The following is a 16,140-nucleotide window of genomic DNA, read 5'->3' as shown; positions in this document are numbered from 1 at the left end:
TTAACTCCTCCGGTGAACACAGAGAGAGGACTCAGCTGATGCTTAACAGCTCCCAGGATCAGCTTTAAGAGCTTTTCATCCCAGATGTTTCACAAAACCTAACAAGCCCTAGTTTGCTGTAGTGTTATTAAATACCTGTATGAAAACATAGCACTGCAGCATCAATTCTCCCCAGGCTGAAGGTTAACTCAAATATTTAATGTTTCATCCAGGGGAGGCACAGCATCAAAAAAGACTCAGATTAAGCTACGTTTTATAATAAAGAAGAAAAATGTCCAGTGCTGATGACGTGGCAGGAATGCCTTTGAAAGCACCCACCTTGGAGGATGAGCAGCCCAAATACTGAGTCACTACCACAAGGCTGAGGGTGATGTGACAGCTCAGCATCCAGCCACCCAAAACAAAGCCCACAACCAACATCTGCTTCATTAAGTAGGGCAAGGAGCAAGGGTGAGGAAAACAGCCAACATCAGGACATAAATTCAAGCAACCCCTTTATCAACTACATCTTGGGACAAGGCTGCCATGGAAGTGGAAGCTGTAAATCATCCCTGAGAGCTAAACAAGCCCTGAAAGGCTGTTTCCTTAGGGCTGAGCAGGCAATTTTGCAGTGCTGGCACAAACCAAGTGGCTCTCAGGGAAGGGACAGTGTTGGGTCAGCCCTGCTCCTGCCCAACTCCCTCCTCCAGCACCTGCCAGCCAGAGGAGGAGGAGGAGGAGGAAGAGGAGGAGGCCTGGCAGGTCTCTGCTGCCTGTGGAATCTGCACCCAAAGCAGCTTTGCCCAAACTGGGGCCTCCACATCTCACGGTGGCTGGGTGGCTTCACACTCTGGTCTGGAGGACGAGACATAAACTGCACGACTCCCACCACCCCCCAGAGTGGTGCCTACATGAGAACAAGCAGGAAAACCCACCTGAAAGGAAACGGATTTAACATTGCTGGATTGTTTGGCATGCAGGTGCACAGAAGCTTTTAATTTGGATTAGAGAGAACTAAACCCCATGAATCGATGGCCACACACACTGAATTTGTGAGCCAAGGGAGAGTTAAAGCCCTCAGTGCCAGAAACTGGAACCAGCATTGCTGCAGCTCCCACAGGCAGCCTGAAAAAGCCCTGGCAGGTGGGAGCAGACACACCAACTGGTTGGGGAATTAAATTCCCTATCACATACAGCCTCTCTCCATCCTTAAAAGGTTGTCAAAATATTTGGCTTATCAGCCAGCCTCAAAGCCTATCTTTCAATTAGCAGCTGAGGCACTGATGGGGCAGCTGCCTAGGTCAGATCACGGCACTGATTAGATTAAGAGCATTATTAAAAGCCAGTCACCAGTCAAGTCTCTGGATTGGGTCCCTGGTGGTGGAGTGAACCCGTAAAGAGAGTTATTAGAATTACCTTGAAAATGCCTCGTCCAGACCATCATCCATTTCCTTTGTTAAAGAGATAAAAAGAGACAAGTAGTTGCTAAGAGAACACACAAAAGCGTATTTAGAGACCTGGCTCTGCACTTGAGCACAGCATTGGCTTCTGAGGGCCTAAATTAACCCTCTTCTGCAATCTGCCTCCTAGGACAGGTTTTCTCTCCCTGCACAAGCCCCAAGGTTGAGGTACCTCTGGGTGATCCAGCCTTCCCCAGGGCAGAGCCCAGAGCTCGGGTCAGGGGTGCTGTGCCCTCTCACAGCCCAGACATGGGGCAGGGGCTTGGCCTTTTCCCACCATCCCCAAACAGGCTAATACTGCCCCACTGCCCCTGTGGACGGGGTCTGGCCCATCAGCTGGAGCACAGGCTCTTCTGGGGTTCAGCCATCCCTTGCCTCTTCCAGCTCTCCTGTGCAAAGGCCACAAAGAGGGACCTGGAGAGAGCTCAGTGGGATGCTCAGGGCATCCCTCACACTGGATTAGGAACTGAAAAGTAGCTCTGCAGCAGCACACGGGAAACCTTGAAAGCAGCTCTGGGTCCCTTTATCTCTGATCTGCTTCTAAAGTTTTCCAGGAAAGCACTGGAGGTGCTTGAGAGAGAAGGGCTTCCCATTCATGACCACGGGCTCTGTGTGAGGGCTTTGCTATGGACTGGACTGTTCCCAAAACCCTGTGATGCTCTTACAGACTTAATGCAATTAATAAGTAAAGTATGAAAACTCTGTAAGCAGGGAGGGACTGGAGATTGCTGATAAGCCTCCAGGATTTGATTTAAGCTTAGAGCTGATCTTCAGGTTTAACCTGAAAAGCCTCAGGCTCAGGCCTGTCAGACTGAAGAAACAGGCTCCAGACAAAGGCATTTATCCTTCAATTTTCCAAAATTCAGCAGACCAGGGGTTTCCAGAGAGGGCACAGGCTGGTGATCACAGAATCATGGAATGGTCTGGGTCAGGTGGGACCTAAAAGCTCATCTCATTCACCCTCCTGCCATGGGCAGGGACACCTTCCACAATCTCAGGTTACTCCAAGCCCTGTCCAATCTGGCCTTGGACACTTCTAGAGATGGGGCAGCCACAGCTTCTCAGGGCAACCTGTGCCAGGGCCTCTCTACCCTCACAGGGAAGAATTTATGCCTAATATCCAACCTAAACCCACCCTCTTCCAGCTTAAAAAGGATGACGGAGCACTTGGGCAGGGATGAGGCTCCCTGATGGGTGCACATTGAGCACATGGGCTGCCTCATTATTTTTCTATTAGTGGCCCAGTGAAACAATTAAATCAGATGACTGAGGACGTTTCCAGAAGCCATCCATGCTCCCACAGCCAGATACAGCCACGAACAAGAGCGAGGCAAAACTAAGAGTAATAATGAACATAAATATAACCTGGTTTTAGTGAGCAATAAATAAAAGCCATCAACATAATTATTTTTCCCCCTGAACAGAGCAGTTAGGTGGTCTCTCAATTAAGTACCAAACCACTGAGAAATGCTGCTCCAGAATAAGGAATATTCAATTACCTGACAGCAGCGTTTTTCACAGCACCCTACAATCCTGTTCCTTTATTTACTGAGTCTAAAAAGGGCAGCAGGTTCTCGAACACTAATCAATCATTTCAAGTAGGACACAAGCCCAGCTCACTTGGGCATCTCTGAGACCCTCCCTGGGCAGCTCAGTGAACCCACAGCTCCTGAGGGGAGGAGTTATCCAAGGAAAAGCCCTGTGATGGGACCTGGAGCACACACATTGAGGTGGCACCACACTCCCAGCTCACACTTACCCACACCACGTTGTTGTTTACAGAGGAGCTGGGCCCAAACACGCTGTTATCCAAGTGTGGGGGGTCTGTGCTGCTGCTCAGGGGTGATTTGGCAGGATCTTCAAAATCCAGCAAGTTCCCCGTGGCTGCTGCTGTGGACAAAGTGGAGAGAGAATGAGGGGAGGAGAAAAGAGACACATAACCAAACCTTTTTGCAGAAATCGCTTCTCTTCAAATGAGTGGAATCAAAGGGTTGCATCAAATTCCCAAATTTTAGCATGGAGGAGCTGCATTCACCCCAGTGGAGGCTGTGGTCTATCCACGGCGTCCACCTGAGACACCTGAGAACCTCTCAACATGGATTCAGCTGCTACATCCCTCCAGCAGCCATTGCAAAGGCTACTTATGCTTAGGGTGAGGCAGGATCAGCCCCAGGCCAAGCTGACAGTTCCCAGCCCCAGGACATCCCATTCCCAGGACATGCCACTCCAGGATATCCCACCCCAGGGCGGGAACAGGCCCTGGGCAATATCCTCAGCTTGGAAACAATTCAGCATCTTACAAACTTGCATCAGTATTTTATAGGGCAAATCCTGCACTGGGCAAAGAACAGTTCAGAGCTTGAGGGTGTTCAGGGAAGCCTCAAACCCTCCCCACCACTCTGCACTGGGGTGGATGCAGAAGTGCCCCAGCTCCAGAGCATCCCCCAGGCAGACACTGGAGCCCATTCCAACACCCATGGTAGCCCTGGGCCACACTTATTCCAATGTACCCCCAGCTGTGACAGCTTCCTCCAGTCCTAGGCCTTCACAGGAAGAAACAAGATGTGCCAGCCTGGAAGGAAGCCCAGTTTAATGCTGTTTTCCTCCATGCCAAATCCTCTTATTTCCATGGCCAATATGGAAGAGAGATGAGCCTTTTGTCCCACTTCTCCCTGTCCTGCATTTTGGAGGCAGCAGGAGACCCATGGTCAGGCACTGAATTATGAGAGGATTTACTATTTATTTCATTTCACACACCTGTCCTTCACTGGGGCACTGGAGGTGGAGGGGCCCCTGGACATCCACCTCCTTCGGCCCATGGGATGGCAAATGTTTTGGGTTTGAGACAAAGCCGGAATCAAGCTTGGGATGTGGAGATCCCCAACAAGCTCTTAAGGACATTATGGCCAATTGCTTGGGGCAGAAGTAAACAGACTTGGGGTGGCAGCAGCAGTGGATGAGGAGCTGCAGGAGGTATTTAAGGGGGGAAATGAGGGACTCAGCCAAGAATTCTGCGAGGACAACATCTCTGCTACAACAGAAAGGTATCTCCTTCGTGGTCTTCAGAGCCTTTCCAGGAGCTCACCCTGTCCAGGGAAAATCCCCCATCCCCAATCCTGGAGCAAAGCTCTGCTGGGGGTGACTCACGTGTGTCAGGGTGGACAGGGGCTTCTGACTGGGGGCTGCTCGTCCCTTCTCCTTCCAAGATGGACCTTTCCCGCTTTTCCTTCTCTGCAAAAGAAGGAAATCCCATCATGGCCCACAGAGCACTTCCCCACAAGCTTTTAGGGAGGAGGGATGGGAGACAGCTCAGATGGGCCACGTGTGCAGCAGCCCAGGCTCTGGGTGTGTTTCATAATCTCCTGGAAGGCGAAAGCAAAACTCCTGACATGGCAGCAGAAATCCCGACAGCAGCAGGTCCCTGAGGCATCACAGCCCAGCACCAGGTCCGTCAGGAAGAAAACAGCACAGCCAAAACTGGGCTGGATTTACAAGGCTGTTGAGACAAACCCAGAAGATGCCTTGCACCAACCTTAGAAGCCAGCCTGGAAATTTGGAGGGCAAGGGGAAAAGGCACTTGAAAGCTGGAAAAAACCCAAAGTCATCCCTTGAACTTCCCTTGAAAGTGAAGAGTCAGAAGAAGGGAATAAAACTCACCTTCCTTTGCTGCTTGCCAGAACTCAAAGGCAATTTTGAAGGCCTGTGCCACAGTGAGGGTGACAGCTTGTGCCTGGAATGAGAGCAGTGAGGCAGGATATTAATCAGGTCCTCATGTAGATTTAAATCACTTGGAGGTTTTGCTTTCCAGATTCATGTTAACCTGTATCCAACCAGTCCTCTGCTCCCACCTGGCCAGGGAGGGGAATCAAATATTGATGGAAGCAGAGACTTGCTCCGTGTAGGACACACAGCGTGTTGTAGACACGTCCTCAGGGGTAAGGGGAAGATGGAGGAGGCAGGGACACAGCTGTCATAGCCAGTGTGGTGATGGATGGGGAGAGAGAAGCCCCTCCCGAGCACAGGGAATGCACAGCTCCTCCTGCAGCCCAACCTCCAGCCCCACACACACTGCACGGCCCTGGGCTTGTCCTCACAGCTCCCTGAGGGGTGTGGCTCCCACCTACTGAGGAGCATCACCCATGAGAACACCACCTCACAAGGATCACTGCACAGGATGAGCTCTGGACCACGGCTGGCTACACAGAGTTGGGAAAGGATGAGCAGAGTTGCACCCATGCTGACCCAGCACGACTGTGTGCACCAGGATGCTCTGAGAGCAATGGGATAAAACACCAGGAATTTCCTGCTCTCTCCAACAGGGAGCAACCTTAGAGGCAGGACAAGACAGACCTCAGGCTCTTCCCTTGGCTGGGGTCTTGCTGGCTTAGACCACCAGGATGGGTTTGTCCTCCTCCAGCCCAGCCCATGGCAGGAGCAGGGACACCACCCCTGTGAGCCCCTCCATTCCTCCCTGAGCTTGAGCAGCACTAAAACCACCCACCACCACCTTAAACAGCACGAGTTGCTGGAGATGTATAAATAGTGACATAAATGCCAGTTTCATTAGGAGCAGGCACAGCTCAGGAGCAGCTCAAGCACCGGGAGATAACGAGGAACACTCTGCACGGCTGTCGCTGTGGGAGCCTCAAGGCCTGAGTTTGTTTTACCAAGTTGTAAACTAAACAAAGCCAGATCCAGGTCAGGAACCTGCAGCCCTGGCAGCTTGGAGGATGGAGACACAGAGGGACACAAATGGGGCACAGCATCCCCCAAGAGCCAGGCACCCTGTGAAGGAGGGGCGAGGAGACCCCCAAACCTATCAGTACCAATTAAGCCTGGAAAGCAGGAGAGCTCATTTGAATGTTGGAGCTATTTACATCTTTGATGGAAGTGCAAATGCTTTACAGCAAAAAACCCTTAAATATGGTAATTGAGTATGAAACTCCTCACAGCTGTTTACAATTTAAGCTGTCACATCCGAATCAAGTTTAATAGACCCAGTTACCATTGAGAATTACCCATGAACTAAAAATACGGACTAATTATATGCCCATGAGTGGTAGCTGTGGTACATCCAGGGCCCCTGCCCTGCAGCAAGATGATTCCCAGTCTGGGAGCAGGGATCACCTTACCAGCAGGACATTCGGGCATTTTATAGCCTAGGGAAAAAAAGTATTTCTAGTTTTTGCCACAAAAGGCCTTGGAGAACTTTATTTGGAGGAAGACACACTGAGCTGATGTACCACTGAGACAATTCTTTTAGCACTAGAAAGATTTAAATTTTAATTTGCAGAGTGAGGCTTATCTTTGCTGTGCAAGGATGGGAGCACAAGCCGTGGAACAGAGAGACAACTTACAGCTTCCATTATTCTCTCCACGATAAAAAAAAGAGTCAGGAAAAGCACAGAATATTAACAGTGAGGTGGCCGCACTCCAGGCACAGGAATGCTCCTGGGAACCCAAGAACCACAACACTGTGAGGCACCCAGTGGGAATGGCTCTCAGTAGGGTTTTTTCCCTGTAGATTTGAGAGATCCTGTTCTCCATTTGAGCCCTGTAAGAGGCACCAGGGGAAGGATTTTTAGGGGCAGAGGGGTTGGACCTGCCTTACCTCTGCCCCAAAGCCCCTTCCTGTCACTGGGAAGGGGCTCAGTTGGCTCCATGAGAGACCTTGCCCTGCTTGCAGCCAGTGCCCACTGACCCACTTCCCCTCCTCAGCAGCTCATCAGTTCACTGGTCCACTGAATCAAGTCAAAACAAGAGGCAGGGACTCTTTTCTACACACAGGTCTCTGTTCTGAGCCCCACCTTGGCACACAGTGGGGTCTCCCACACGGCTCCTGCGGGAATGACACAGCCCCAGCTACAAAGATGCCACTAAAAATTAGACATGGAGCTTCAATGGCAAGAAATGGAAGGGAGCCAGGGAGGGCAGCAAGCCCAGAACAGCTGGCTGAAAGCCTCTCACTGGGGTCTCCCCAGGCCCCTCAGTGGCAGCCTCCTTGGAGACCTCGCTGCTCCCCAAAGCCTCTCCACGTGCCAGGCTCAGACCGGCTCCAGCAGCCCAGGGAAGTGGATGTGGAGCAGGGAAGAGTCCCATCAGCTGGGAATGCAGCATGGTAGGGGATTTTGAAGTGTTATGCAGGGTCAGGTCCTCTCACCCCCATCCCAGAGGGCAGAGAAGCTTTTAGCTGTCAAGCCAATGGGCTGAATCCAGCCTGGAGTTAATGGCCAGGCACTGCCAGGATGAACTGCCGGATTATTGGCAGCAGGAGGGTGGGAGCTTTCCCTTGGTGGGAGCTGTTATCTCACCACTTCAGCCCCTCTCTGCTTCCTCCTCCTACATCCCCACTTCTTCCTCTGGACTGACCATTTTCCGTTTGGTACAGAGGAAGGCATGGCACTCCAGGTTCTCATTGAGCTGGTTCTGAGCAATGTAGGCAAACACTTTATCGTGGATCTTGTCTGCCGTGCAGTAGGATATCCTGAAAGACAGAACGAAACGTGTCTGGGGCACTGAGCACGAGGGAGATCCACCAAGCCCTCCTTGGACCTGCCAGCAAGCGCCTACCCCAGGGCTTCCAGCTCTAGGGCCAAGCAGGGAAGGCAGAGGGAGCACAGGAATGTTACCAGGCCTCAGCACAACTTCTCCCCAAAGCAGAGGAGCCAATGTCATGGGATCGAGCGTAAAAGAAGCTCAGAGCGACTCCTGCTGCCATGGCATGACCCACGTGCACCACAGAGAGGCAGGAGACAAGAGAAGAGGAAGTGTTTCAGCTAGTGGGAAAGGATAGGTTAGAAAAAGCTACAGATTCTAGCAGGTCATCCTGGGACTACACCTGACAAACAGTCTGTCTTCAGAAGAGAGACTCACTGAGAAGGTTTTCCTTGGAGGATCAGCTTGCAAGGAGAGAGGAGTTGCTCTCAGACTACGATTTAATCTTGAGGCTCAAACTGGAGAAAGAAATTGATGCAGGAGCACTCAATAGAAGCTGTTGGAGAGGCTGAAATTCAGGCTCTGAGATCTGCAGTAGCAGATGCATGGGATGCTCCGAGATGCCTGTGGGGAGGGAGGCTCAGCCTCCTTGGTGATTGAGGGCTCAGCTCCCTTATGCAGGGCAGCAGGTCCCACAGCATCAGCCTCCACCATGTCTGTCTGTCCCAGAGCTGCAGGACTGTCTTGTCTGAGGCCAGCAAGCACAGGCTGGAGCAGTCCCACAGGTTTATTGCAAAGTGGAAAATGCTGGCAGCCAGCAAAGCCTCTTCCCAGATCAAACAGGTGTTAAGAGAAAACCCAAGTCAAAAATGGGATGCTTCAGTAAAAAGTTATCCCATGGCCCTATTTTGCACCTTCAGCTCCTGTTCTTGCTGCCCCTGAGAGTTTGCAGGGAGAGAACTGAAAGGTGCCAGTTTGCCAGCAGGTGCTGAGACTGTAAGCCACATTCAAAATTGATTTACACTGCATTAGCTTCTTACATGTGAGGATGTCTCTGCTCAACAGCCTACATTTTGTTTTCCAGAGCTCAGCTGTGCTCTGGATTTATTAAAGAGGCTCTTGCAAGTTCACTCCTTTCTCCCATTTTTCATAAAACCACATGGTCACTCCTTTAATAATCATGACAAAACCATGGCAAGTCATCTGTGCTGCAACATGGCCCTTCCAGCACTCCCTGGCTCAATAGTGGATGGTCACTGATTTCCAGGGACAGGATTACTCACAGCTGCCTCTCAACTGAGCCAGTTTTAGCACCGAGGCCTCTGCAGCAGCACATCCAGTGACAGTGGCTGTGTTTGAGCCATGGCCACCCCATCCAGCCCCAGCACATGGTCTGGGGAAGACCTGAGCCAGCATCATCCCAGTGGATAGAGAAGCCAAGGAGAAGACAATAGAGGTGTTAGAGGAAAGCCCTGGGACTGCCACTGCTGGGACACACAGATCCCACTTGTCACTGTGACCCCACAGCACCAGCATCTCCAGGGATCAGCACCAGGAACCAGAACAGCCTGTCTGGGAGGTGCTGGCTCCAGTCCCTGGGTCAGGGGCTGCTCATGTGGGCACTGACAGCAACAGCTTTACCGACAGCCGCTGAAGTGTCTGGGGAGAATTCAAAGCAGCACGTCAAATCCCTGACCCCACGGCTCTGCCTGCTCTTCCAGCAGCACAGGGATCTCGATTTTGGCACAGCTCCTTTGCCCAGCCCTGCTCTGTTCCAGGGAGGGCTGGGCTCTATACTCCTGGTTGTGTGTGACTGCTGGGTTTGAGCTGGAGAAAAGCAAGTGGGTCAGTGGTGTCATTAGAGAGAGCCACAACCCCTCGCTCTCCTTCCCAGGTTTAGCACAGAGCAGCAGGTGAAGTACAGAAGCAGAGCAAGGGGGATGCACAGGGAAAAGGGATGGAGGAGATGGAAAAGGCCAGATCTAAGCTGAGCTCTGCTCCACCAGGCCTGTGCCTGCCTCCTTCCACTTTGGAAGAAATATTTCCAAAAGAAGTATCTTCCAAAGCCAGAGGAGGGGATACAGGATAACCCATACTCACCCTCCCCACACCAGCATCAGGTCCCAGCAGCTGTTCCAGCCCTGCTCCCTGTCAGAGCCATTTAAACATAACAGAGACACAGAACAGGCAGCCCCAGCTCAGGGATGCTCTGACCATTCTCTGTATTCCACTCTTGTCATCAGCCCACATGCTCTGGCATTTCTAGTGCCACAAATAGGCAGTAGAGCCATGTGTGACCATAGAGTGCTTGGCTGTGGAACTGCAGTTTGCACACTCTTCACCTTCAGGCTCATCATGTCTTTCCTTACTCCCAGCTGGACACATTGCACCAGCTGTAATTTTACCTTAAATTTATTACCCACCCTTCCTTCCCCCACCTTTGCCTTCCCTCCAGACATGGTGGAGAGTGAGGCAGCAGATCAGACTGGGTGGAGATGGAGCAGAGGAGCAGCTCTGGCACACACCCCCAGAGTGCACCCTGAAACCCACCTGTATATGGAGATGTTCTCAATCAGCTCATTCGTGCTGCTGTCGTTCAACACGATCCCTCGGGGAGAGACTTTCAGAGTCACTTTCTGCAGTTTTTTTCCACTTGCTTTTGCCTTTGGAAGGGAAAGAGGAGGAGAATTCCAGGCTTTTAACAATGACATATCCAAAAGCACTTGGGGAGAGACTCCAGAAATGCACAAAAATATCACTCAGTACTAGAACGTGATTTTACTACCAGGTCTGATAAAGCACTTATTAAAACTCTTCCTGCCTGAAGCCATGATTTTTACTGGCATTAAGGCGACAAGGACACACACCACCCATTCCATGCTGTGCAGAGGCACTTCCAGCCCAGCATCTCCACAGGAATTTCCCTGTGGCCACCAGCACAAACTGGCAGCTGCTCTGGCCGAGCCGTGTGAGTACCTGGTGAAACTCTGGGGATTTTTGCCTTTAGGACCAGTTCTAGAGCAGGGGGACATCAGCACGAATGAGGGAGCTGTGCTGGGAGCAGGATGGTCCTGGACAACATGGGTTCCCAAGCAGCTGGCTCCAAGCTGTGCTGCCAGACCCTGCTCCAGTGGGAAAGCATCCTCTGTGCAAGGTCACAGGGCCAGCGTAAAAAGTAACTAGACTGTCTCTTATTTACTAGTGTCATGTTTTCAGCCTTCAGGTTACATTCAGCTCACTGCCCAGCCTGTCTTCAAGAGAAATAGTACACACCCAGCTAGTTCCAGACTGCAGACCTGGATCCCCAGCCCTGCTCCCTCGTGACCTCATGGGCCATGTCCAGATGGGCTGGTCCTGCCCCTCAGAGGCTGCCTCAGCCCCGGGGCTTTATTTAAAGGCTCAGTTCTCAGTGGATCAGAGCAGATGTGAAGGGTTCTGCCAGCAGGTTCTGTTTCATGTAAGCACTTCCCTTGGTCCAGCTCAGCACATGCCAGGAAAGGATCCAGCACTACCCAGTGCCATCCACCACTCCATTGAGTTTTACCACAGTTAAACAGCACAGCTGGGGCTCTGCCTCATTCAGTTTTATAAGGGCTTAAAGAAGCATTGATTTTACTCAGAGCTGGGGCTCTGGGGAGGCTGGTTGCAAATCAGTCCCTCTGCATCAGAGGTTACAGAGGAACAGTGGCTGTGCTGACTGGGAATTGGAGCAAGCTGTCCTGCTCCCCTCCCCTCTTAACCCTCCAAAACTTGGGAAGGAAAACCCAGAACGGTGCTGGCCACACTCCAAACACTGTCCCTGCCTTGCAGGAGGAGACATAATAACCCCAGGGCAAGCTGATTTCACCAGGTCAGAGGCTTCTCATACACCCAGGGTCACCCAGGCTTATCAAGGGGAGCCAGAGCTCAGACAACTAACACCAGCTTTCCACAGCCTGCCCCATCCCAGGGTCAGGACTGGCCCCAAAGGCTTTCCAGTGTCACTATCTGCAGTTCTGCCTACACCACCAGACACCTGCACGCCCCTGGAGGGGCTGGACCTGCAATCCTGATCCCCCCCCCTGCTCACAGCTGCCTCCAGACCTGAGGCTTTGGAAACTCTCCTCAGTGACAAACTCATTTGAAGAACAGGAGACAGGGCTCTGCTCCAACACAGACACTCACAGTGGCTACAATCCTTTTGACAGCAGCTGCAGAGAGCTCCTCTCCCTTGGGCTGCTCCACCAGTGTCATCCCCATGTACTTGAGGCTGAAAAGCATCCCCTCCAGTACCGTCTCGCGGGTGTCAGTCCAGTTCTCTGGGAGCTCTAGAGAGACAATAAAGAGGCTCTTGGATTCCCAAACACACGTGGATATCCCCAAGGGTTTAGGTACAAGCAGACTGTTGGTTTAGCTGCTGCCTGGACTCCCAACTCTGAAGAGCCAGGAGCTCTGAGGAGGAGATGGGGCAGAGACCCAGCTGTTGGAGGAGGCAACAGAACACTTCAACCACGCAGCAACCACAAGGTGTTCACGTGGGGAACCTCATCATCAGTCCCTGTAGCTCTCCAACAGAGCAAAAACAAATCCCAAAATGCTTTCCACAAGCCACAGCAAACAGAAACAATCCATCAGTTTAACTGTGAGCACCCAGACTCACACCATAACCGAGGGGATCCTGAGCCTCAGCCCCAGCTCAGGGCAGGGCTTGGTGCCACCCCATGCACAGAAATGACCTCACTCTGTGCAAACCATCACCTACACACTCAGGCTAAGACAGGATTTACTGCTAAGCTCAGGCAGCTGCCAGGATCCAGGTGAGGTGCTGTGACCTGCTAAATCGGTCACTGAGAAGCCCCTCACACAGGTGAAGCCTCAGCAAGGAGAGGTCTCTGGTCTCCCCTGGAAACCACCAAGAAGACTACTGACCTCTCTCCTTAAGTGCAGTGGGGGTGAGAAAGTGTTCAAAATATAGGGATAAGTTTGGGACCAAAGTGAAAGTCAAGCGGGTGTTTCTAAGCCTGAAGTTACACTGAAGGACTCAATTTCCAGTCATGGCAACCCAGCTCTCGTGTTCAAGGAAGGTCTTGTTTTGAGCAGGAGACAACAAAACACAGACCTGGGGAGTGACAGTCCTCCTAGAGACAAACCACATCGCTGAGGCTTTGCTGCCTTGAACTCAGCCTCCTCCAAGCAGCAGGGCCAAACTCCACAGCAGCCTGCAGTGCAGGCAGGCAGAGCTGTAGGGATGTGGGGGACCCAGATGCACCCCTGGGATCACTCCCAGTGACTCAGCCTCCCTGCAAAGGCAGAATGGGAGATAAGTGATAAACCCCAGCACCCCTCCCAGTGCTGGGCGTGGGTGCCAGACCGTGAGCCACCGGCACCAGCTGAGGTCACAGTGATGGAACCCAGTGGGAGCCGTGCCATGGGGAGGCAGGAGGGCAGGGGTTCTGTGCCCAACACACAGCTCCTGGAGAAGAAAAGGGAAAAAACAAGGACAAGTGGGATGCTGTGTTAACCTGGTATCCCAGAGGGTGCCAGGAAAAAAGCCCGGATTTCTCAAAAGCCAAAGGTGCTGCCACTGTGCTCCCACACTCAGCTGAAGCCAGGTGAGGACATCCAGGTGGTTTGTGTGCTGTGGACAGGCAGCTCCCTGCCCCACAGTCCCTTTGTTCCCAGCCAGGCTCTGGCCCCCTATCTTTGAGCCCAGGGACCCTGTCACCACCCCACATGTGCCTGGGGTGATGCCACCTGCAGCTCTGGGCAACCACAGCTCCCACTGGCCTGGCACGGAAATAGAGGTGGTTTAAGAGAAGCCACTAAAATGCTTTCAGAGAGGAAGGGGCCCCCAGCGGGACAGAGACACTTCCCACACCCTGTTCTGCACTATCTGCCACCTCACCCATTCTCCCGTTGCAGACCATCGCCCGGCAAAGGGCACCGGCGCACTTTGCAAGGTCACAGCATCTCCAGCGGCACCTCCGCCGGGCACACCCCTCGGGGGCATGTTGGGCAGCGCCCCCCACACGCCGCACGGCCCCCCCACGCTCCGGTAGTGCCCCCAGCCAGCCGCCCTCTCTGTGTCCCGCTGCTGTGCAAACTTAATCCCAGGTGCACCGACGGCGGGTCAATCCCATCAGATCAGCAGGGAGTGTGATCCCGCCTCGGGGCGCTGGGGGCAAACAAAGCACCCCCTCCTGCCGCGGCCACGCTCGGGGGCAGCTGGGCCGGGCCCCCCTTCCCCCTGGCAGGGGCCGAGTGGCCGCTCGCCACGGGGCCATCGATCGTGGGACGAACAATAACAGCCGAACCAGGTCACAAACTGCCCGCCTGGCTCTGGCCCCTGGGCCAGGCTGGAGAACGGGGACAGTCCCCCAAGCCCCCAGCAGGGCACAGGGACAGCCCCCCACCCATCCCCCGACCCCGCTGCGGCACCGGGGAAGAGCTGCAGGACTGTGCAATGGGGGGAACAAAGTGGGGGGAAAACGCGAAAGTTAAAAAGGTGCGAGAGAAGTAAAGCAGAAAAGAGTACGGGGCATGGAGAAAACAGGCGGGAGGACGGAACAACGCGGGTGAAAAGGGGGTGCAAGGCGGAGAAAGGGGAAGTTCAAAAAGGTGCAAAGTGGGCGCAGCGAGACGAGGAGCGGGAGAGCCGGGAGGGAAGGCGGGATGCGGGACAAGGGGGTGCAGCGAGAGGCGGCGGAGGGAGAAGCGGGCGCCGGGTCTCACTCTTGTGCCGCCCGCCGGCCCACGAGGGTTTGTGGACGCTGGGGCTCCGCAGCAGGGCACGGCCCGCCGACTTCAGCGCGTCCATCGCGACCCCCGCACCGACCGGGCCCGGCCCCTTCCCTGCCCCGCACGGGCCCGGCCCGGCCCCGGCCCGGCCCCGCCGCCAACTTTGCGGCGCCAGAGCTGACGCGTCCGGGGCGGGGCGTATGCAAATGAGCAGTGACGTCACGGGGCAGGGACACGCCCCCGCCGGGCCGGGGATGCGCGCAGAGCCCAAAGGGGCGGGGGGGGGGTCCCAAAGCAGCGCGGGGGTCCCGTGGGGTCAGACAGGACCGTGGGGGGCTCCGGAGCCTGCGGGACTCAGCAAAGACCCGCGGGAGCTGCTGTTGCCCCCCCGGGATGCAACGGGACCCCCTGGAGCTTCCCCACTGGAGACCCCCGCGACCCCCAGAGCCCCCCTACAGAAGGCTGGTGGGGTGGGGACCCACAAACACCAGGGCCATGGGGTGCTCACACCTTCCCCATGGGGGTCCCACCTTTCCCGGGCAGGAAACCCCCATGGTCCGAGTTCAGCACCCTCGGGCAACACCAAAAAAGTTAAGTTTGCCCCCACCCTGGGATGAGAAAATGCAGTAGGATATTTTAATTCCCTGTTTGACAAAGTTCAGTGTGAGCACAGACCTTCCTTCCCTGTCACCGCAGCCACCAACGTGCTCTTAACTCAGCCTGAACATAATTGAATGCAAGACAAAGGCCTTCACAGGCTTTCTGAAATTAAAGGGATAATCATGGAGAGGTTAAACCCCATATTTAGCATTTATAGAATGAGGCCTCACAAAGCCTATTATTCACAGAAACATTTGTGTAATTGAAAACCCCTTTTTAGTTCAGTATCAACATTCCCCTCTCACTTTTGTAGCCAGGAGCAGAGGCACAGGAGTCACACCAAGTTCCTCTCCATGGGACACAAGCGGGTGGTGGAAGGGTTGAGCAGAATTTCTCATCCAAAGACTTCAGTCTAAACCAGGATGGAGCCAATGGTACATCCCCATTTAGCCCCTGGTTTGAATCTGAGCACGAGGGGGTGAGCCAGGGACAGTGGCCAAAACCTGAAAGAAGAGACTTCCCCAGGGGGCTGAGCACATCAGAGGGGCTCTCTGATGGCAGTAGCACACAAATACCAAAAATCTGAAAAACTGCTGTGTTAGGAACAACTTCAAGCATAGACACAGACCCAGCTCTGTGCAGCAACTCACTCTAAATATCTGTGATTACTGGAAGCACATACACAGATCCAGAAGTGTTTTAAGCCAAGCTCTAATGTTCCCCTAAACCATGGCTGAGCTCTGCTCCCACCCGGGAGCCTGCACTGCACTGGAGGGCCTCCTGCTTCCCACTACCTGATAAGACAAACACCTTTGCCATTAGTTATTGATAGATCAGCCTGAGAAAGCCACCAGCAGGTATTGGGATTTGCAGCTGGGATTTACATCCCTATTTCTGTACTTTGCATCACCACTGGCTAAATATATCACACTGTGCTCAGCCACTTCTG

The 16,140-nt window shown here is 53.4% G+C and overlaps 1 protein-coding gene across 4 annotated transcripts in view; it reads right to left on the bottom strand.

Annotated features, from left to right (window-relative positions):
- The window catches only part of LDLRAP1 (low density lipoprotein receptor adaptor protein 1), a 29,897-nt gene extending 15,130 nt beyond the window's left edge, over nucleotides 1-14,767 (bottom strand). For 3 of the 4 annotated variants that reach the window (XR_011699644.1, XR_011699643.1, XM_071576915.1), the window contains exons 1-8: nucleotides 14,586-14,767; nucleotides 12,039-12,181; nucleotides 10,425-10,537; nucleotides 7,809-7,923; nucleotides 5,097-5,169; nucleotides 4,587-4,670; nucleotides 3,199-3,329; nucleotides 1,396-1,430 (exon numbers count right to left, since the gene is read on the bottom strand). Coding sequence is in view for 2 of the 4 variants with exons in the window: in XM_071576915.1 (XP_071433016.1) it covers nucleotides 1,396-1,430; nucleotides 3,199-3,329; nucleotides 4,587-4,670; nucleotides 5,097-5,169; nucleotides 7,809-7,923; nucleotides 10,425-10,537; nucleotides 12,039-12,181; nucleotides 14,586-14,670 (779 nt within the window). In the remaining 2 variants the exon portion in view is untranslated. The remainder of the gene's footprint in view (nucleotides 1-1,395; nucleotides 1,431-3,198; nucleotides 3,330-4,586; nucleotides 4,671-5,096; nucleotides 5,170-7,808; nucleotides 7,924-10,424; nucleotides 10,538-12,038; nucleotides 12,182-14,585) is intronic. The other variant, XM_071576916.1, reaches the window with a different exon arrangement.
- Nucleotides 14,768-16,140: the final 1,373 nt, after the last annotated feature.

The sequence above is a fragment of the Pithys albifrons genome, chromosome 24, assembly GCF_047495875.1.
Source record: "Pithys albifrons albifrons isolate INPA30051 chromosome 24, PitAlb_v1, whole genome shotgun sequence".
In the NCBI taxonomy this organism is placed as follows: Eukaryota; Metazoa; Chordata; class Aves; order Passeriformes; family Thamnophilidae; genus Pithys; species Pithys albifrons.
Note: the sequence above shows the minus strand (reverse complement) of the source record. Positions and strands in the feature narration are given on the sequence as shown.